Here is a 23154-nt window from a genome sequence, read left to right as displayed (position 1 = left end):
GTAATTTGGGCTGGTTAGATTTTTAGCAAACTAAGAAAAAAAAAATCAGCATAGTTTTACACAAAATGAGTATTCCATAAACATAAACAAAATTAAAAATTGACAGATTAAGGTGAAAAGAAAACTTATGTAACAACTGAGTCTTCTCTGGTTACAACCCTTAACCCTCTTCATTAACCTGTTTGAGATTCTTACTCTGATTTTTAAAAAGCAGTGTTGCACAGCAACCCATGGATAACAAAGTAAATGTGCTTCCTCTCTGACCATGCTAAGTGAAGCTGAGTACATTTTTGTACAAGAAATGAAGACTAAAACAGGGTGGTAAACATACATCCTAAGTTATTAAAACAAATTTCTTTTCTTTCGGCAACTGTAACAGTATCAGTAACTATTCAAATCTTACTACAAAGCTGGGGAGTAATGGCAGACGAGCTAAAACAAAGAGGGAAGACAGAACAACAATGGGATAAGGGAAGAAAAATATGTTCTGGCTAGTTCTTCAGCTTAAGGCAAGGAGTTCCTTTTCATCCTTATTCATTTTAGAATAGCTTTAAAATAACTATTTTAAAAGAATTACGTAAAACAAGCCCATTTCTTGATACTTTAAATGAAGAGATTTAGAAAGTAAACAGTAACTCTTACAGATCTTTCTTAGACTTGGTGTTATGCATTCACAAAGATGATTTCACTTTGCTTGTAACTCTGGTAATGTTTCAGAAATCCTTACACTTATGAATAGCTATAATGTTGTGTGACACAGTTATTAGAAGCTCAATTTGGCACGATCAACTTTGTCACTCACCAGGGTTTCCTCAGGAATTACCCCTGCAGTGTTACCAAACTCCCTCAAGAGTTAACCAAATATAATAAAATAGGCTGAGGAGTCTAAAAAGAAAAAGTTCTACCTTTTCCTTTTAAACTTGAACCTGTAATTCTTGAAGACATGGAAACACTGAATTTAGCCTCCAAACCAAAATGTCAAAAGTGTAACAAAACTTGTGATCAGGGTTTTTTTCAACACAGTTAAATCTTTTTACATTCTTGGAATTTTTTTAAAAGTCGCCAATAGCTATTTTTTTTTTTTAATCTTTCTTTTGGTGAGGAAGCAACACATGAGATGGTTGAATCTGAAATGCCTGGTTTTACATAGAAAATATATATATAAATATTGATGACATTTTAGTTATTCAGAGTGGTGACTATCAAATTCTATTAAAATCTCATCAAGTGGGAAATCTTAAAACACTTACTATGCTCCACAATTATTGTAAACAGGACAATTTAAAAGAGAGGAGGAGATAATGACATTAACTTCTCAACTTAAAGCAATCCTCTGTGGCATGATTTTAAAATATTCTCTTGGTCTGAAATTTATGTAAATTGAATTCATCTATCATTGGTTATTACCAGCCTAGCTACATTTAAAAAAAAAAACAACAACACAGTTCTCTGTAACAATTAGTTCTTAAAAACACTGTGTTTTAATTAGACCTGGGACATTATTAAACTAGCTATAAATATGTACAGTATTTTATTTGGTATACCCAGATGTCTAAAAATCAACAAAAATGCCCTCAGAGTTCTTTCTTCAAAAATTCTTTAATAAAGGCTTTCATTCAAAGTTTTAATGTAATCTAAAGTAAATACCCTTCTCAAATTCCATTATGTAAATACAAAAGAAATGGTCACTTATAATCAGAGAATAATCATTAGTCAGAGATAACCAATTCTTCATCTTACGGATGTCCATGGCCACACAAAAAAATTCATGGCAGAGCTTGGACAAAACTTAGATCACAAGTATTTTATACAGATTATTCCATTTAATTCTCACCACAACAATGTATAGTTTAGGTACTATCTACTCCATTTTATATACAGGGAAGGTCATATGATTAGATTAGTAATTCAGTCAAGTAAGGATTTAAATCAAGCCAGTCTGATTCCAGAAACCATACTACTACCCCTAATCCTAAATTTCAAGAATAAGTGAATATTTTCCATTCATAAAGAAAATTCCAAAACTGCTCTAACAAGTACCACCCTTTAAGAATAACAAAATAAGAAACAACAAGTATCGGTGAGGATGTGGACAAAAAGGAACCCTCTTGCACTGTTGGTGAGAATGAACTCTGGTATAGCCACTGTGGAAAACAGTATGGAGGTTCCTCAAAAAGTTAAAAATAGAACTACCCTACAATTTAGTAATCACACTACTGGGTATTTACCCAAAGAACACAAAAATACTAATTCAGAGGGATACATGCACCCCTATGTTTATAGCAGCATTATTTATAATAGCCAAATTATGGAAGCAGCCCAAGTGTCCACTGATAGATGAATGGATAAAGAAGAGGTGGTATATATGTAAATGGAATATTATTCAGCCATCAAAAAGAATGAAATTTTGCCATTTGCAATGACATGGCTGGAGCTAGAGAATATTATGCTCAGTGAAATAAGTCTGTCAGAGAAAGACAAATACCATATGATTTCAGTCATCTGTGGAATTGAAGAAACAAAACAATTGAGCAAAGGGACAAAGAGAGAGAGAGAGAGAGAGAGAGACAAACCAAGAAACAGACTCCTAACTACAGAGAACAAACTGATGGTTACCAGAGGGGAGGTGGGTGGAGATGGATGAAATAGGTGATGGGGATTAAGGAGGGCACTTGTGATGAGCACTGGGTGATGTATGGAAGTTCTAAGTCACTATATTGTATGCCTGAAAATAATATAACATTCTATGTTAACTACACTGGAATTAAAACAAAAACTTAATAAATTTTTTTTAAAAAGTAAATTAAGTGAAAAATTTTTTAAAAAGAATAACAAAATAAAGCATGAAGGTTATAATTTGGAATTTCCTTCCTCTAAAATAAGTCCTTTTCCCAAGCCCAACTCAAACACCAACTTCTCCCTAAAGCCTTCTCATATCATTCAGCTGAGATTAATCTTTCTTTGAACTCTTGGCAATTGCTGTACACTGCCCATAGGCAGAAAGTGCTAGCTGTCTTTTACTATCCATTCTCTTCTTTCTTAGTAACAGAAACCCAATTTTTAGCTCTTAGCAAATTGCCACATGTCCCAACCTCTCCATTGGCTAAGTATGATGGTATGAGTAAATTCTGCAATATTATTGCAAGTATATTGTTGGAATTTCAGGAGTGCTATTTAAAGAAAGCAAACTTAGATTTTAGGAGAGCTCCTCTGTGCTTTCCCAAAGTAAAGACTTTACTATCCAGGTATCTTTTTGGCTGGAGCTCCAGCAGCTGTCTCGGACACTGAGGCAAGCTTGAGGAAGGAAAGTGCATGCTGTGGAGGATGGAAGAAAGACAGGTATATCTGTCCACAATGAGACCCATGAAGCCACCATACATGGTAGCTTCCTTCCAGGTTTTAGATAACAGAAAAATAAACCTTCATCCTGTGTATGCCACAATTATTATTTTTTATCTTCAATAATCTGAACCTAATTCTAACTGGTTTAGCCCAGACTCATACATAGTCCATAATCTAAGGTTTGTTGTAACTATGATGAAGGGGGTGGGGGTGGGGGAGAAAGAGAATTACTATTTCTTATAAGCCTGGAACAAAACATCTCCAATGATCATTTTCATTCTCAATCCTTTCCAGTAATTTCCAACTTTGGGACAGAAAAAGGAGGAAACAGAAGAGAAAGGAAAAAATGGAAAATGACACTTCTGCATCTCTGCCAGTTCCCCTCCTCTCTCTTCTACTAGCTAAGTCCTACCATACTTCAAGGCCCACCTCAGCGAAATTGCTTCTGTCTGACTTTTGAATTGAGTGCCTATCACCTGTGCCATCTGAGAATCCTACGTCATCTAGTAACATCTTTTGTGTGACTTGTTAACTTTTACATTGTATTTCTTATTCTGTGTGTCATCTCCACAACACAGTGGGACCCACATTCAATTCCTTGCACCATCCACACTATTAGAAAACTACCTCTGGGTGGTAGGAGATCAATACTTTTGATTACTTGAGTTAAGCTGAGAAAAAAGATGAAAAGAGGAAAAAGAGCAGGGGACTAAGGAGTGGGAATGCACAACTTCTTAGAAGCGAAAGAGCATAATAAAAATCCTAGAGTCTCTAGAACAAGTTTTACTCCCCTGGACCTTACAAAGAATTGGGCCTGGGAGAACAAATATTTTGATGCGTTCACTGTTCATACAATCAGTGCAAAATTCAAACTATACTTAGTGAGCTTATCCTCCAACTAAGGGACAGTGCATTTTGCTTCAGTTACTCAGACAATTGCCTCAAACTTATTTTCTCAATAACCGTAGACATTTTAAAGAGTAAGAGATCTAGCTTAGAAACCATGTTTTGATAGTAGAGGTATAGGATTCCAAACCATATTTTTAAAACACTGGCTTCCAGTAAGATCAGATTTTACAGATATTATTTTATCAATTGTGATAACATACGGAAAATAATACTTAGATAAATGAAAAAACGATTTCACAAAATATTACTGAGTTTGAAATAAGTAGCTCAAGAGCTCATTTTCATTAAATAAACACTATTAGCTCTCTTCTAAAACCCAACAATAATACAGCATTGGGAATAACATTACTACTTCTTAAAAATAAGATATACTCTAAGTATGTATTTTGTAGAAGCTACATCATTTAAAAGGTCTATAACACTGGAACCTTAAAAGCTGTGTAGTACTACATAAAATTAACGCAGTATAACAATACATTTAAAAGCTTCGGCTACATTCAAATACATACAATCATAAGTGACATAAAGAGCATTTTAAACAGACGTAATTAATATTTGCCTAGATTCATGAACTATTTTATACCCCACTGATTTTATTCTCAATTATCCCTGTACTTCATACCTGTCAATGAATTATGTACCTAAAAATACAATATTCTAATTTATTTTCATGAATTTGGCAGTTTTAGGGAGGGTATAAATAAAAATACTCAACTAACAGAAAATTCAGTTTCTTTCTCATTCTTTCATAACACAAACCAAGTCTTTGTTACATTATTAAAAAACAATTGAAAATGCTAAAATAGTATCATCCTTATAATTATATTGGCTCTACTTAAGAACACTGAACTATTTTTTAACCTTTATACAATTTATAGTTCACATGTCAAAAAAAATATTGTATTTTCTTGCAAATAACTCAATTATTTCCTCATTTCAAATTTTTTCCACACAGATTTCTCAGAAGTATCCATGCCAGTAGCTTCTTTGACAGTGAAATGTACAAAATAAATGACATGTCAACAAGTAAATTAGCATTCCCTTTCTGACCAGCTGGGTCATGTTTCCTTTTCAAAATCCTCAGTCCCATGATACAAAATAATAATAATCTAAAAGACCTCATTAAATGATCAATATATTGACATAACTTCTATAAGGAGACACACAGTGTTTTAATTGATTCCTTGAATCCATTAAATGGAATATTAAACCCCAAGCCTCCAAATCATATTGTAAGAGAATATATCCTTTATCAACTAATTTTTCAGGGGATGGTTAATGGCACATAAAAAGATTCAAGAACTTTTATACTTAACTAAATGATAAAAGAAGTCCAATTTTCACTAAATCTTTCATACAAACAACATCACAACAAAAGTTATAATAGACAAGTTAAACCATGTTTACTTACCAAAAAACTTCCAAAGGCTGAATTAAATATTGCAGCTGCCTATAAAGAAAATAAATGGGGGAAAAAAACTCACTGAAAGTAAATAGAAAAAAGAAAAGCAAAGACTATCATTCTCCCAACCCCCACTATTCAAAACCTTAAAACATTGACTCTATAAAGCTGAGTTAGTCACTGCTTACAAAAATCGCCAGTGGCCTGTACTTTACTAAGATAGATGAGCTGCAGCTTAGGAATTCATAAAGAATGGGTCTCAAAAGCAAGCAGAAAAGGCTTGCCATGAGATGCTTTGAACCTATATGACAGTACCAAAGAATCATCACCAATAGTAAATCAAAACCTTGTTATTGATTTTGCGACTAGACTTAAAAAAGAGGTGGATATATTCATCAGAAAAATTTTTCTCTTTTTACCATGAAAAGAAAAACCAGAATTGTAAAGCAAACATTAAGTACTCTGCATCAGGGAGCTTTATGAGCTACACCCACAAAGTGAGATCTGTTGTTCCCATACAACACACATTAGAATATGAACAATGCTGCTAAGACAATGGAAGTTACTGCTATACCAACAACTCTAAAGTAGAAACAAGCAAGAAAAACTTCCACTTGGTGTTCAAAATTCAAAGAAGAAATATTTGACTTTGTGCTTACCTAAGTATCCAGGGAATACATAGTAGATGTAATATATAGTTCTTAACTTTAAATCAATCACTATATTCCATGAAGCTACACCTGAATCCTGAAAGCTTCTCACATTACCCAAAAAGGATAAAAACTTGTATAACATCCAATTTGATGGGGAAAAAATGGAGAGAGAAAGAAAAAATAATAAAAGGCAAAAGGAGGGGTAGAGAAAACCTATTGACATCTCCTGTAGATCCAGATCAGAATTAAATTAATCATCATGGAGATTAGCAGCCACGTCGTAGTAAGAAAAGGATGTCAGTTTAGCAAGTTTGAATAAAGTCCAAAGCCAGGCTAAGAGCTGTAGCTGAAAATGCCTTCTGCTCCAGAAGAGGATGCAATGAGAGTGCATGGGTAATGAGATCCCTGGCTCCAGAGAGCTTAGCTCTCCTATTCAAGTTCATAATTAATTCAAAGCTTTGATAATTTCATTAGATTTCTCCTTTGCTGGCCCTATCAATAAAAGATGGCACTGGACCACAGCTCCTCTGTGGCATAAACACAGGCACCTGCAAAGACCAGGGAAACCTTTGCTTCCTGACAGGGACAATGGCATATGGTGTTCTGTGTTGTACAGGGAACAGTGGGGAAAAAAAAAAAAAAGATTTGGCTAAATAAAACATTACAGATAACAATTGTAAAATATAGCAACATATTTAACCCATCTTCCTGGAATTCCATTACGGATGATTCAGGAAAAAGTTTTGTATGTGGAGAAAAATAAGTAAAACTGTATAACTAGATGAGTTGTGGTAAGATCAGCTGGAAACACTGCCTTCCTTCCTACAAAAAAAAAAAAAAAAATGCACCTTCCCCACAAACACTGTTTATTTCTAAACCCCATTTTGTGCTTAAAATGGATTGATCTCCTCTTAGTAAAGGAATGAGGTATTCCCCTTTGAGCTCCTCTCTTCCAAATGTGTTTCTTCCCAGTGCCTTTCACCAACCTTTTTCAAGGGAACTACAGTATGGGCTAGCATTTAAAAAAACATGGATCATTAGAAAAAAAAAGACTCAAAAGTCAAAGCAAAATAAGTCAACTACTATTCATCAGATCAAATCACCGTTCTCCCACTCTACCCCATTCTCTTTTTTTAACCCAAACACAAGCAACGTATTTTATGTGGACTGGCATTTTATAAAACAATAGTGATGACAGGGACAGGCTATCTCAGGTACCCGAGGATGCTGCAGGCCAACTTCTTAGTTGTTCTTCTGCCAGTGCTGATGAATGTGAACTCACTCACCTACACTCGGTGCTCCCAAGCAGAGCTCTGGCAATCATTTGTGAAATGGCTGATTAAGGTTCTGGGTACTCTCAAGAGTATCAGACACTGAACCAAGGATCTTGGGCTCAATAGTAACAAATAATTAAGCTAATAGGTGACTTAATTCTGCTTTTGCAGCATATAAGGGAATTATGTTGTCAGAGGTCCAAAGAGTGATGATAAATATTTAGAGAGTATTTAATTGATACATAAAAAGTATGTATGTCTTCAGACTTAAGGAGGAATTTCCAGCTTCTCAGCATGATATACAAGGCCCTCCATGAACAGGTCTCTGTCCATCTTATTTCTTGCCTCCAATTTTATATTCTGACAACACTACACTCCTTGCAATTCCTCAAACTTATTGTGCTGTTGACTACCTCCTTGTTCCCTGGCCTGGAATGCCTTTCTCCCTTCCTCTACCTAGGCAATTCCTACTCATCTTAGCAACTCCTTCCAAGAAGCTTTCGATCACACATCCTCCCACACACATACATCTACACTTCTCAGTGGACTGAGTGTCCCCACGCCTGTTGCCCAACATCCTAAGCATACCTCTGCCATGGCACTTGTCACACTACTGAAATGACCTATCTGCATGCCTCCTTGCCCCACTAGAGATTAAAGTATTCTGAGGAGGAATCTGATGAAGCTCATCCTAAGCACCTACATGTTTATTAACTGAATTGCTGAAATAAATAAGATTCCCAGAAATGTCCAAAGTCTCCTCTCCTCCTAAGTTATTCTATGTGTTTGGCAGAATCCAAGGTTTGGGAGAAGGCTGGATCTGACACCTGGTTCCACAGGCAAGCACCAGCAATGGCAGATGAAGACTTCAGTTGCAACCCAATATGAGCATCTCTTTCACAATATCTTGTTTTACTTCCCGTAGCCTCTCTATTATGATACAGTTACATTCAGTTACATAAATATGTTTAAATAATGTTTTAAAATTTACTACTGCTATGTAGCAATAGAGTCAGTTAATTAAAATCTAGAATTACCAAGGAATACTCTGAAGCCAGTAAAAAGAGGATGATCTGCATCTACCAATACGAAAGCTGGCTTAAAGTGAAAAAGCAAGTTTTGAAACTGTGTGTAATTCCTTTACCATGTTTTTTCCCACACCATCAGGCAGCTGGGTGTCCTACAATTCAACTCAATTCTGACCCTGTCTACCTGAAACTAGTGTCAGATCCCACAGCTTAAGGGCTCAGTCCCACAAGACTGTTCCCACTGCAGATGTCAATCACAAAGGCCAGGTGGTCATCACCTGTGCTTCCAATGGACTGCCTATAACTCAGAGGTTCCCACAACCCTGTCCTCGAGTTTGATTAATTTGCTAGAGCAGCTCACAGAACTGAGGAAACCAGTTTTATTCACTCGATTGCCACTTTATTATGAAAAGGCTCTACAGGAAAGATGGAAGAGATGCCCAAGGCAAGGTATGGAAAGAGGGCACCGGGCTTCCCAGGCTCTCTCCAGTGTGACACACTCTCAGCAGCTCCACGTGTTCACCAGCCCAGAAGCTCTCCCAAACAGTCCTTTTGGGGTTTTACAGAGGCTCTATTAAATAGGTATGATTGATTAAATCATTGGCCATTGGTGACTGAACTCTATCTCCAGCCCTTTCTCCTCCCCAGAGGTATGGAAGTTGGACCAAAAATTCTACCCCTTTAATCTTGGGTTGGTTCCCCTGGTAACCAGCCCCATCCTTAGGTGAGCTAGGGGGCTTTCCGAAAGTTGCCTAATTAACATGACGAAAGACCATTTTTATAGCTTTCCTCACTTAGGAAATTCCAAGGGTTTTAGGAGCTCTGTGCCAGAAACTGGGACAAAGACCAAATATATATTTATTATTATAAATCACAATATCACATTCCTATTGTGCAAAGAGGTACATACATGTGTGTATAGACACAGATAAGTATAAAAAAACCCCACTTTTCTGAAAGGGATCACAAAAAAAACCCCTTAATATGGTTAAATTTGTTGAAAGGGATTGTGTGGGGGTCATTTTTATTTTTCATTTTGTTCCATTCTGTTTGGCTTTTGTTTTTAATATGTTACTTTTTTATATTTCAACAAAGGTCATCTGGGCAGGGAGATGTTGAGCCATTTATAGTTTGCATTTTGAATCCCTTTGTGTTACAAATATAAGAAACATTTTACTTTAAAATAAAATTAAGATTTCAATCTCTACTTGGCATGTTCATGATCTCTCTTGTTGGTTGACAAGGTGGAGGCTGAGCACCCGCTGGAGCACACATCATAATGCTGGGGGCATAAGAAGCTACAGGATGAACAGAGGGCATTTTTCAAGAGTCTCTGTAGCATGTGAATATTTGGTTTTGAAAATAAACCCAAAATCCACCATTATTTTTGTATAAAACAAGCATGGCTATAGAGAATGAACTGAGATCAAACATGAGCCACCCAGGACAATTTGCTCTAAGGTGGGACCCTTCAGGTTATACAACCAGACTTTCTCAGGATATGTTTCCTCTCTCTTGCCTTCTAGAAGCCATACCTGAGAGAGTCCACTGATTTTTAAATGTAGCATTTTGTTTGTTATTATCATTTTTGCTAGAAACAACTTAATTACCCATTCTCTGTCTATAATGCTCCATTACAACAAGAATGCTGCCCAACTTGTACAAGATCATGTCCTCAGTGCCTAGAATAGCACCTGGCTTGTAGCAGAACTTCAATAAATACTGCTGAGTCAAACAACAAAAGCATGAATACTTATGCTAACTAAATGCCCTGCACAGTTATGTTTTCATTATTAACTCAGGAATCCCATCCGTAAAGCATATACCTTGGTGTAATCACATTTGATGTATAATTAGATCAAGGCTAATTGAAAAAAGTTCATTATTGAGGGTTTTTTCTAATACTAAGTGGATTGACTTTCTTTATATTACACATTTTAAGATAGTATATTGCTTTAAGTATCTGCCCAATTTTACCCAATATATGGTATTTTGTTAATGTTTCCTTATATGTTGTACAGCATGTCTTTAGTAAATCATTTTGGAAAACTGAGCAAGCTCAAGAACACATTAATTTCTTTATAACCTACTTGAAGTTATATGAAACAAAAAGGTAAATTAAAAAAAAAAACAACCTCTAACTCATAAAAGCAAACTCTGCCATTGCCGTACGCCTTTAAATGTTATGAAGTTCTACCTGACAGTAAGCCTGAAACCTTTACCTTTTGTTACAGTCGTGCCCAGACTGTGTTCCATGCTCTGGAGTTACACAAATATGTAGCCCTTTTTTGAAATGATTGCACTTCAAATGATTGCACTTCCTGAGTCCTACCTAAGTCTCCTCTTATGACACTGTATCTAAAATTTTCATAATGCTGGTCCAACACCCTTCTTTTTCCTTCCATCATCATCAGCCCACTAAATAAAGAAATAAAATCCACTGTTCACACTGGGTGTTAATGATCTATTGCAAGATAATTGATGAAACTTCCAGTTTCCACTGTTGCATACCCTGCTTCCCCACTCAACAAAATCAGAAATGTTTACCCAAATGTTAAAGTAGGACATTTATGGTTATCTCAGAATTTCTAATAATGTTCCAAACTGAGGAGAGTATGTGGCAAGTACCCCACTATTCCTAAAGCAAGATACCACACATAGCCATAGAGTACTTACAAAAAAACAAAACAAAAACAAAAACATGAAAATTAGGCCAGGGACCATTTCACATGCAGGCTATATAGGAAAAGACTAGAAATTCCAGAAAGGATTGATAAAAGGAAATTTCCAGGAGTAGAAGGTCTTTGGACTTTTCCTTCTCCTTTAGAGGAGAAAGCTGACCTGCCCACCACCCCTCTCCAGTTGAGGATGGGGGCAATAGATACAAAAGAACCAACAGTGGGCACAGGAGAAATTGCAAGGAAGCAAGAATGGCACTGCGGCCCTGTGCTGGATGTTTACTGAGGGGAGAAAGCCCTCACTAGACTGCCAGAGGAGCAGAGTGCACTGTGTGTGAGACTTCTCAGAAACATCACGGTAAATTCCCTAGAATTGGGGTGGGGGGAGAAGAGGGCTATGTAATGGACCAGAAACAGGCACTTGTTTCAGGACTAGAAACAGCAAAGATGGGGAGGCCACCTAGAACAGACCGTAGAGGCAGGACAAAGAGCGACTAAACAACTGGACAAAGTATACTTCAGTTCTGTGATGGGGCAAGGTCTGTCAACTCCATATGGCCCAGGTACATGCCTCAGAGGACTGCCCTCATACTTAATTCCTTTTGAAGGAACCAAAACAACAGCATTCCAGGGCAAAGAGTCCCCAGCAATAAGAGGCTGAGGGGAATATGCTTGGGGCAGGGACTGGAAGTATACTCTGAATAATTTGCTCCCCTAACCCTTCCAGCAAAGAGATATAGCTTGTGGCATCTGCCATGACACAGGGCACTGAGGGCTGGATTACATCAGCACCAAAAAGGTAAGACTGTCCCCCACCCCGTAATGCACTTGTTATATTCACCCTGACTCTAAAGAGGCTGGAAGTAGGGAGGGTGAGAAGGTTAAAAAAAAAAAAGTGAAACAGACCATGTCTTCTTCGCCACTGGTCCTGCCTATCCTATTTTTATATTTTCATCATATGTGTGCACATGCATTAAGAGAAAAAAGTGTAATGCTCTGTGTTTTAAATACACAGGTTAGGGGAGCCTGGGTGGCATAGTCAGTTGAGTGTCAGGCTCTCGGTTTCGGCTCAGGTCGTGATCTCAGGGTCATAGGGTCAAGCTTCACATCAGACTCCGCACTGGTTGTGGAGTCTGCTTAAGATTCTCTCTCTCTCCCTCTCCCTTTGCTCCTCCCCGCCCCACCTCACCCTCTCGAAAATAAATAAACCTTTAAAAAGAAATTAAAAACACAGGTTAGGCGTGAGTTGGGAAAGAAGGGAATTTAGGGTTTTAAGCTAGACTGCCCTGAATTGAATACCAAAAAGTTAATCCTAATTATTAATTATTTTTAATCATCATTTTATTAATAATTATCGATTATTAATATTAATTATTATAATATATAACACATTTATTAATATAACTATTATATAATATATAAAATATATTATCATATATCATATATGTATAATATATAATATATAATAATAAATAATTATATAATATAATATATTATATATAATTATATAATTATATTATATATAACATATATAATTATTAATAATTATTGATTGCAAATGATTATTTATTATTATTTTATTAATAATTATTAAATATATTTTTGCAACTAAAAGTGACCAGAAAACCATGAGATCTGCCAGGGACGCTGTCAAAGGAGAGAGGAGAAGATGGCATTCCATGTGCATCATCTTCAAATTCACGCCATTCCATAAAGAGATTAAAATAACAATACAACATTTTAAATGTAAAGCTGAGCTAAAAGAAAACAAGAAAAGCCAGGTACTAGACACAGAGAAGCTCAGCAAAGCCAAGGTGGGAAAGCGGTGGGGACAGTGCCGCACACTCCCGGACAACAGACTCGGGCCCTGTGCCCCGGAAGCAGCAAGGCCAGCTTCGGCCCGCAGAGGGGCCACCTGGGGCTGAGCCACCTGTGGCAAGCAGAGCAGAACCCTGGAAGGGCTGCCCCCCAACATAAGGGCACCTAGAAAACCCGACTAACAAAATCAAGAAAGTAACATAAGGCCGACTGCATCAAGGGTGGGCACAGGACTGAACTGACACTATGGATGTGATTCGAGAATCCCAAACTAATGACTAAATCAAGAAAACAAAAGACAAAATGAATCAAAGACCAAAAGAACCCGTGAGGCCCTAAAAGAGGCAAATGCAAAACTTCTCTTTGGAGTCGCCTCAACAATCCGGAACACAGTGGATTCCCGGATAAAACTTCGGCCCGCAGAGGGGCCACCTGGGGCTGAGCCACCTGTGGCAAGCAGAGCAGAACCCTGGAAGGGCTGCCCCCCAACATAAGGGCACCTAGAAAACCCGACTAACAAAATCAAGAAAGTAACATAAGGCCGACTGCATCAAGGGTGGGCACAGGACTGAACTGACACTATGGATGTGATTCGAGAATCCCAAACTAATGACTAAATCAAGAAAACAAAAGACAAAATGAATCAAAGACCAAAAGAACCCGTGAGGCCCTAAAAGAGGCAAATGCAAAACTTCTCTTTGGAGTCGCCTCAACAATCCGGAACACAGTGGATTCCCGGATAAAACGGCCCCTACTGAACAGAAGTTTACAATAAAAAATTACAAATGTGAAGAAGCTGTATATGACGATAGCACCATTATAAAGCAATTAGGAAAGGAGGAGAAATTGAGTATTTCATAATATAGTAAGAAAGAAAATTCTAGAGGGGCACCTGATTAAGCATCTGACTCTTGATTTCAGCTCAGGTCATGATCTCAGGCTCCTGAGATGGCGCCCCACCTTAGGGAGTCTACAATGGGGAGGCTGCTTGAGATTCTCTCTCTCCCTCTCCCTGTGCCCCTCCTCCCCACCCCCCTCTCTCTCTTTAAAAATAAATAAATAAATCTTAAAAGAAAATACTAGTTGAATTAAACATCTAGAGTGGGAAGGTAAAACTTGAAAACTTCTAGAAAAAAAAATGAGACTAGCTTTATGCCCTCCAAAAAGGAAACAATTTTTTGAAAAGGGAAAAGCTAGGGTTGCCATGCAACAAAGTTCTGGCCAATGAGATACAAATTGATACACCCTTGGTGGTGGGGGTTAGGGAGGTTAGTTTTTGGCACTGCCCTTCTTCCTTCCTCCTGCCTAGAGCAGTGAAAGCTCTCTGGCATCCAGAAGAGAAAGGCCAATAGAGGTACAGAGACAGCCACTCTAATATCATTGAGCCACGGAACAAATGCCAGCAACCCCCACCTCCAGGCATCTTGGTATATGAGAAAATAAGTCTCTGCTTGTTTAAGTTACTTTTAGTCTGATTTTCTATTACTTGAAGTCTGATACAATCACGTTCCTAAATAAGGCAGAAAATAATAAAGGGCTAATCAGGCAGGTTAGATAAATAAAAAATGTTTCCTCTAAGATATGTTTGAATAGGCATATTAAGTTTGACTTAGCATAATCTCTTGTTCCAATTGCATACAGGATAACACATTATTGAAAAAATTTAAAAAGGGGGGAAAAAACTGACTATTAGTGATGAATCAAAGCTGCATTGTCTTACCCTGGAAAAGTTCCTCAACTTGTGAATTTATATCACTTCAGCCTCTGATTCACAAGGAGAATATAATATTTTTAATATTTTAGTTTTTATTTAAATTTTTACTTAAATTTAAATTTTTATTTAATATTTATTTCCTTTCCAAGCACAGGTTCAGTTTGAAAAAACATAAAGACATCAAAGATCGAATTCCAGTCCTTGGTCTTCTATTAAATACAGAAACACAAAATATTTTCTTTTTACATGTATATGGTATTTTGCAAAGTGCTATAGAAATGTCAAAAAAAAAGAATTAAGGAAAGTTTATTCCATTTGCTTTAAAGGACGATTATAATTGCCTTTCTGAGAAGCACCTTAGTTGCTAGGGCATTTTAATACTAACTACTTAATTACCACAATTTTCACTGTATAAATCTAGTAACAAGTAAAATTTGAGTTATATATTTCTATATTAAATATTTAAATATTATAGAAGCATACCACAGAAAAGTAAATATATGGGACATCAGTTAAAATGTGAGTTTATATGCCATGCTCAACATGAAAGGGGCACTCTTCATTTTATTCCACTATTTATGTTACTGCACTTTTTAAGCAGCAGTGACTAAAAAGTAGAATATTATTTTACAATCATCGCTGAATATTTTTTATCAACAAATAAATCCAAACGAAGACTAAAGAACTACCACCAGGCATTCCCCAATTTAAAGAAAGACAAAACAGACACCTTTTAACACTTGTAGAACATGAACCGTTAAAATTCACCATCTTAACGGCCACTTTAATTCTTTGTTTTAAAAACATTACAGGAATGAACAGAAGTTCATATAGATGCAAGTTGCCAGCTAATACGTCCAGCTGCTTTTCTCAGAATCAGCTTCATTTCTTGCCTGCTTCTACAGGTTCATTTCTTGCTACCAGTGGAAAAAATTATTTAATATACTTAATCTTGAGGTGAATGGGGGGTGGCTATTCTTGTTTGTAACTATTCATCTCAATTCAGGCCAGGAAAAAATATATTCAAGTTACCGTTTCTGGGTGCTAAATTGAATCAGGTGTCCTCTCCTCTTAAGAAAATTAAGTTGCTTTTGTGCAAGAGTGTTTTAATGAGAACAGAGCCCGCCGACAGTGATAAATGGGAATGACACCAGAGAGAGCATGTAAGCAGGACAATATGTGCGTGTTACAGTCTTACAGCCTATTTTTCACTGACTATTCTGAATGACTTCGCTGTTTCTTAAGGGGCCTATTAATCTCAAATTTAGTTATTACACAACGTTTATTTGAACATATATTCTGCGGATGATGACAGTTAATAAAGGAAATCTTTCACAAGCTGTATTTTTACATATTGTTCCAACTACAGCTCCCAGTCATTTGACGGTATTGATGGAAGAACCTACATTGTGCTGAGGCTTTGAAAAAAAGGCACATATATTCAGATTCCTTTCTAAGCACATGGGGACTCTTAAATAACCGTTAAAATGCATACAAAAAAATCCTTCTACAAAATGGTAAAAGGGAAAGGACACCTTAACTGTCCAACAAAAATTGTTTAATATGAAAACTGACCCTTCTAAGACAAAACAGGCACCTTTTAACACTTTTAAAGCTTTGCTGTGTAATATGCAATAGTTCTCACAGAGCAACACACCATTTTCATCACATGCGTGGCACAGAGGAGGGAAGACAAAATCAATTTTCTTGAGGTGCAAAAAGAATCAAGTAATAGAGTTACTTTGATTTTCTTCTTGGTATGCTTCTTTGATAAAATACCACATACTTAAAATAGTGGTGATCCCGCATTTCTTATTTCTGGTAGCACACTTAAAGGCTAATGAGGAGGGGTGGCTCAGTCGTTAAGCATCTGCCTTCGGCTCAGGTCATGATCTCAGGGTCCTGGGATCGAGCCCCACATCGGGCTCCCTGCTCAGTGGGAAGCCTGCTTCTTCTCCCTCTCCCACTCCCCCTGCTTGTGTTCCCTCTCTCACTATGTCTCTCTCTGTCAAATAAATAAATAAAATCTTAAAAAAAAAAAAGGCTAACACTTTAACACTTCCCAAAAAACGTATTTATTAGCTCAAGTACCTTTACCAATTGAGACTGATTCTTGCTCCAAGAGAAATTTGTTACTTTAAGTATAACTGCTTCATACTAACAAAATCTAATGATGTTAGCAGGAAATATTTTTATCAATTCAAGATTTTTAGACCTGCCTCATAATTGAGATGAATATAGACTTTGAATCGAACACTTGCAATTTCATCCTCCTGAAATCTCAGTCTTCAGAGGTGTTCAATTTCAATAAAATCAGAATTTTCAACTGGTAAGGGCCCTTAGATACTATGACAATCCCTTTATAAGTGAAGAAATAAAACTCTAGAGCGATAAAAGGATCTTTCCCAAGGTCATATTGGCTAGTGGCAAAGCCTATTATAGAACTCATCCCCAGACATTCCCTGTACCCTCTCTATTATACCCACACTATCTATTTTACATATTATTTTTAACAGATATTTATAAATATATAATATAAAAGGGCATAAACCAAAACACGAATAGTGGTTATACTGGGGTAATAGGGTTATGGATTTTTTTTCTTTGTGATTTTCCTTGGTTGTCAATGGTTTTGCACTGATTATAAGTTATCAGAAAAAAGCATATAATAAATGCTGTATTAAGTACAACAAACCTTTTAGAGGCTCTCTTTAATCTTTAAACAAACCTTAAAGCTGTGTCCCTACTAGGGGCTCAATGTCTGACTAAAATTGAAAGAAATTGAGGATAATACCAAGAAAAATCTACCTAGGGGCGCCTGGGTGGCTCAGTTGGTTAAGCGACTGCCTTCGGCTCAGGTCATGATCCTGGAGTCCCGGGATTGAGTCCCACATCGGGCTCCCTGCTCAGCAGGGAGTCTGCTTCTCCCTCTGACCCTCTTCCCTCTCATGCTCTCTGTCTCTCGTTCTCTCTCTCTCAAATAAATAAATAAATAAATCTTTAAAAAAAAAAAAAAAAAAGAAAAATCTACCTAGACTTACTTGTTATATTAATACTGAATACTCAGGAACAAACTGTGGTTGTAATTCAGATTATCAACTATTAAATTGAAAATACATATTTATTTATTAATAGCTTATTAAGCACTTATAAATTTCTATGAAGCTGAATAAAACCTATTTAAAATATTCCGTACTACTTGACATTATATCTTTTTTAAAATGCCAATTTCTCAATATCCCTGAAGTTTAATTGTTCCTATCTTTTGGGTTTCCTATGCCCTGCCGAGAAGGAATAAAACAAATGCTCCTTTAACTATTCATTTATTCAACACAAATTTATTAATGTATTACGCTAAGCCTGAGAGTACAAAAATAAGTACCAGAGTATCTGCTCACAGTATTAGGCTAGATATCATAATGGCTATAACACAGTAAGATCAATGGGATCAGAGTTATGGCAGCACAGAAATTAACTACTAAAATTTCCCTTAAAGTGGGCTTTTTCAATACCTCCTAGTGATGGACAACAAGCACTTTTCTGATCAATTAATGGAAGCTCTATTTAATGCCAACCCATGAACTAAGCTCTCAGCACACCAACAGAGAAATTGGCCAAGAATTCCCTTAACACTTTGTTTAGAAGGGCATCCACAAAACATAAGTGACAACCTATGTCAAACCATCTAGCGTTTCTTACAAATTTTAGACTCTAGCTACCGATCTCTGTTATTTCTGCTATTTTCCATCCATTAGGTCTGGGAATCGCAAAGCTTCTTAAGAGGGCAATGGATCAATCCCTCAGCAATAACTCTCTCATCAGCTTTTCATTAGCAATAAAACAGCTTTCCTACCATCTTCTGGGAAATAACTTACCATAGATTCACAGAACTGAAATGGACTTTTGCAGATCATCTAATCAAGGCACTTTTCCTCAAAGAGGACTACACTGAAATCACTAACAAAAGGAACCTATCTGTCCTATTTTTCATATCTTTAGGATCAGAGATTGTATAATCTCTTTCAAAATTCTAGATTTCAAATCTATATTTTTCACTATTAATCTACATTTCTCACTATCAAGTCCTTTCTTTTTCTGAAATAACTTTTCATTTGAGATCATCTTTTTATGTTAGGTCTCCAGAGAAGATAAAAAAGAGCTGTGTTATTGCTGTTACAAGTAGTATGCTGGTAAATATTTAATAACTGGCTCTTAGGATGAGGGGAGGAACACCAGTTTGTAATATTTGCTGATTTTTGAGCTGTAAATACTCCCACCATGGCCAATTTCAAGCTGCAAACATGATATCACTGAACACCAAGATAGGAAGGGATGGCATAATTCCTACAAGTATAAGAAATGAGAAGCGCACCTAGGTGGCTCAGTAGGTTAAGCATCTGACTCTTGATCTAGTTCAGGTCATGAGTTCAAGCCCCACTTTGGGTTCCAGGCTGGGTGTGGGGCGTACTTAAAAAAAGAAAATTTTAAAAAAAATTAAAAAGATGAGAAAAAAAGGCAAGTTAAATACAAAATAAGTACAGGAAGGAAATTAAGTAAAGATATGAGCAAAAACGAATGAAATCAAAACCATAAAAGCCAACAGAGATCAATGAAATCAAAAGCTGGTTCTTTGGGGAAAAAAATCAATAAAACTGATAAAGCCTTAGAACAAGAATTGAAAACCTATTCTGTAAAGGGTTACTGTTCCACTTCAACCCAACTGGTCTAACACCAACTGAATATCCTGCAATACAATTCTGAGGCTAACCCCTGGAGTTAGCCCAGACCCCACAAATTCAAAGCTCAGTCCTCCACAAGACTGCCCTCACTTCAGAGGGCACTTCAGGATACCCAGGCCACCAGCACTTCTGACCAACTGGCTATAAATTTAGGGGTTCCCATGACCCTGTCTGGTTCAATAATTCAGTAGAACAGCTCACTGACCTCACTGAAAGTGCTAGTTAAGATGACACTTTGATTATAAGTGATACGCAGAGGGAGGTCTGGGAACTTCCGTGCCCTGTCCCCACGGGGTCAGCGTGCATAATTCTCCCAGCACATCAATATTTTCACCAACCAGGAAGCATCAGTGAGCTTCTGTGTCCATAGGTTTTAATTGGGGTTTCATTGTAGAGACATAATTGATTAAATCATTGACCATGTGATTGAACTCAATCTCCAGCCCCCTCTCCTTCTGAAGGTGGCATGGCTCAAGTTCCAACCTTCTAGCCTGGTCTTTTTGGTGACCAGCCCATATCCTAAAATTACCTAGGAGCCCATCAAGAGTTGGCGAATTAGCATAACTAAAATAACAAAACCACTAATCACTCAGGAAATTCCAAGGGTTTTTGAAGCTCTGTGCCAAGAACCTGGGACAAAGATTAGATAGATACTTTTATTATACTACAGCAATGTAATAAATATTTCAGCCTTTGTAGCCCACATGGTCACAAATTCTTAACACTACTGTTAATAGCACAAAAGCAGCCATGGATAATGTATAAATGAATGAGTGTGGTTGTGTTCCAGTAAAATTTTATTATGGATACTAAAATTTTATTTTCATTTAATTTTCATGTATCATGAAATTTTATTCTTTTTTTTCTACCTGTTAAAAAAATGTACAAAGGTACCTGGGTGGCTCACTCAGTCAGGTGTCGACTCTTGATTTTTGGCTCAGGTCATGATCTCAGGGTCCTGAGATTGGGCTTGGCACTGGTTGTGGAGTCTGCTTAAGATTCTCTCTCTCCCTCTGCCCCTCCTTGCTTGTGCACTCTCTCTCTCAAAAAAAAATGTACAAACCATTCTTAATTCACTTACTGTACAAGAACATACAGCAAGACTGATTTAGCCTGCAAGCCATAGATTGCCCATTTCTGTTCTAGGAGAAAAAGAGAATATAGAAATGACCAATATCAGGAAAGAGGTGACATCTTGAGATCCTTCAGATATTTAAAGGATAGGAATATTGTGAACATATTACTTAATTTCAACACTTAATAAAAAGCTGCACTGACAACAGTGTGGTACTGGCTGAAGGACAGATGTATTGATCGACAGAATAAAAGTCCAGAAACAGATCTATATAGATATGATAAACTGATTAACAAGGGTGCACAGTAATTTAATGCAGAGAGAATAATCTTTTCAGCAAGTGGTAACTGACATCTCTAAGCAACAAACAAAACAGAACTTTAAACCTTACCTCATAAAACGTAAGTTGGAATGGATCATGGAGCTACATGTAAGAGCTAAATCTATAAAACTATTAGAAGAGAACATAAAGAAAATCTTCATGACTTTGAGGATAGCATTTCTCAGATAGGATACAAAAATCATAACTTTAAAATTAAAAAATGATAAATTGGACTTCATCACAATTTAAAACTTCTTTCCTTCAAAGATATTGTTAAGAAAATGAAAAAGCAAGCCACAAATTGAGAGAATATATTTACAAAACATGCATCTGATAAAGAACTTGCATGTAGAATATATTTTTTAAAAATTCTTACAACTAAATAAGACAATCCAACAAAAAAGCGGACTAAAGATTTGAACAGACACTTCACTAAAGATGGCAAATCAACACATGAAAAGATGCTCAACATCATTAGTTATTAGAGAAATGTAAATTAAAATCATAATAAGACACCACCATATACCTATTAGAAGTGCTAAAACTTTTTAAAAAAACTAACAGTTCAGTGCTGGTGAGGATGTGGACCAAATAGAACTCTCATATATTGCTGGATGGATCCAAAATGATACAGCCACTGGGGAAAAAAGTTTTGCAATTTCTTTTAAAAGTTACACCTACACTTACATATGATCCAGCCAGCCCACTCCCAAGCCCACTTGGGTATTCACCCAAGAGACAGATACTGGTATGTTCATACAATGACTTGTACTCAAATGTTCAGAACACTTTTATTTGTAATAGCCCCAAACTGGAAACTACCCAAATGTGCATCAAATGGTGAACGGATAAACACATTATGATACATCCATGCGATGGAATACTACTCAGCAATAAAAAGTAATGAACTATTGGTATATGCAACAACATGGGTGCCTCTTAAAAGCATTACACTAAATAAATGCAGCCACATACAAAAAACTACACACTATATGATTCCATTAATACAATATTCTCAAAAAGACAAAACTGTACAAATAGAATTCAGATCACTGGCTATCAGGCACTGCAAGTAGGAAAAGGAAAAAGAGGCACAAAAGAATTTTTTAGCATTATACCAATGTTCTACATGACTTTATATATATTCCAAAATGAATCATACTATATACTTTAAAACAGTGAATTTTACTGTCTGTGAATTATATACCCATAAACCTGACTTTTTAAATATATAAAAATTTTTAAAGTAAACAAAAAAGTAGAAAAATATAACTATGACATTATGGTTTAACTTTTTCATATTTACTTGGTTTTGAGGTTTATAGAAAATTTCAATAAATAAATATTAATGTTTTACTTAAAAAAATTAATTAAAACCACTGAGGTACTGTTACTACTTATTACCTATGAAAGCTAAAGCTTCAGAGCTCTGCTTGTAATTTGTAAAACTGTCTTTTAAGTTATTATTTTCAACAATAACATAATGGTGATACTTAAGACTCTACGGGTTGAGCTGACATTTAAAAAAGACACTCATTTTATACTTAAAGATGATAAAGATTTCATGTTAAATAAAATGTCTTAATTTAAAATCATCACAGAGACATCTGTGAAATACTAGAAAAGCAATGATAATATAGTCAGGAGACTTGGTTTCAAAACAACCTGGTCACATACTCAGCTACGAAAACTCTTTTAAAAACCTCAGTGTCTTCGTTTTATTAAGTGGGAATAACAATATCCACTTCACAAAATTTTTGTGAGGTTTAAATGGGATGGCAGATATAAAACCCCTGGGTCTCCTACAACCATACAAGGGACCATTTAGGGTAAGGCCCAGCAAGCCTTCATTACACAGGTATTCATTCTCCAAATCCCTAAAGAATTTAGACTGTACATGGAAATGAGGGACATCATAGGAGGAAAAGGCTCGCTAATGAACTTACCATTTCTTTTATTAACATATAATGTACTATTTGTTTCAGGGGTACAGGTCTGTGATTCATCAGTCTCACACAGTACACAGCGCTCACCATAGCAAATACCCTTGCCAATGTCCATCACTCTGCCACCCATCCCTCCCACCTCCCCCCACCCACACTCCAGCGACCCTCAGTCTGTTCTCCGAGATTAAGAGTCTCTTATGGTTTGTCTCCCTCTCTGGTTTCATCTTGTTTCATTTTATCCTCTCTTTCCCTAT

General features: G+C 36.4%; 1 protein-coding gene across 6 annotated transcripts in view; it reads right to left on the bottom strand.

Moving 5' to 3' along the window:
• SLC10A7 (solute carrier family 10 member 7) overlaps window positions 1-23154 on the bottom strand; it is a 256149-nt gene that overhangs the window by 169841 nt on the left and 63154 nt on the right. For all 6 annotated transcript variants that reach the window (XM_028125283.2, XM_028125288.2, XM_028125287.2 and 3 more), the window contains exon 5: window positions 5663-5701. In XM_028125283.2, the coding sequence (XP_027981084.1) occupies window positions 5663-5701 (39 nt within the window). The remainder of the gene's footprint in view (window positions 1-5662; window positions 5702-23154) is intronic.

Source organism: Eumetopias jubatus, unplaced genomic scaffold (genome assembly GCF_037043125.1).
Source record: "Eumetopias jubatus isolate StellerSeaLion01/CBP00866 unplaced genomic scaffold, mEumJub1_p1.0 scaffold_2, whole genome shotgun sequence".
NCBI lineage: Eukaryota > Metazoa > Chordata > Mammalia > Carnivora > Otariidae > Eumetopias > Eumetopias jubatus.
Note: the sequence above shows the minus strand (reverse complement) of the source record. Positions and strands in the feature narration are given on the sequence as shown.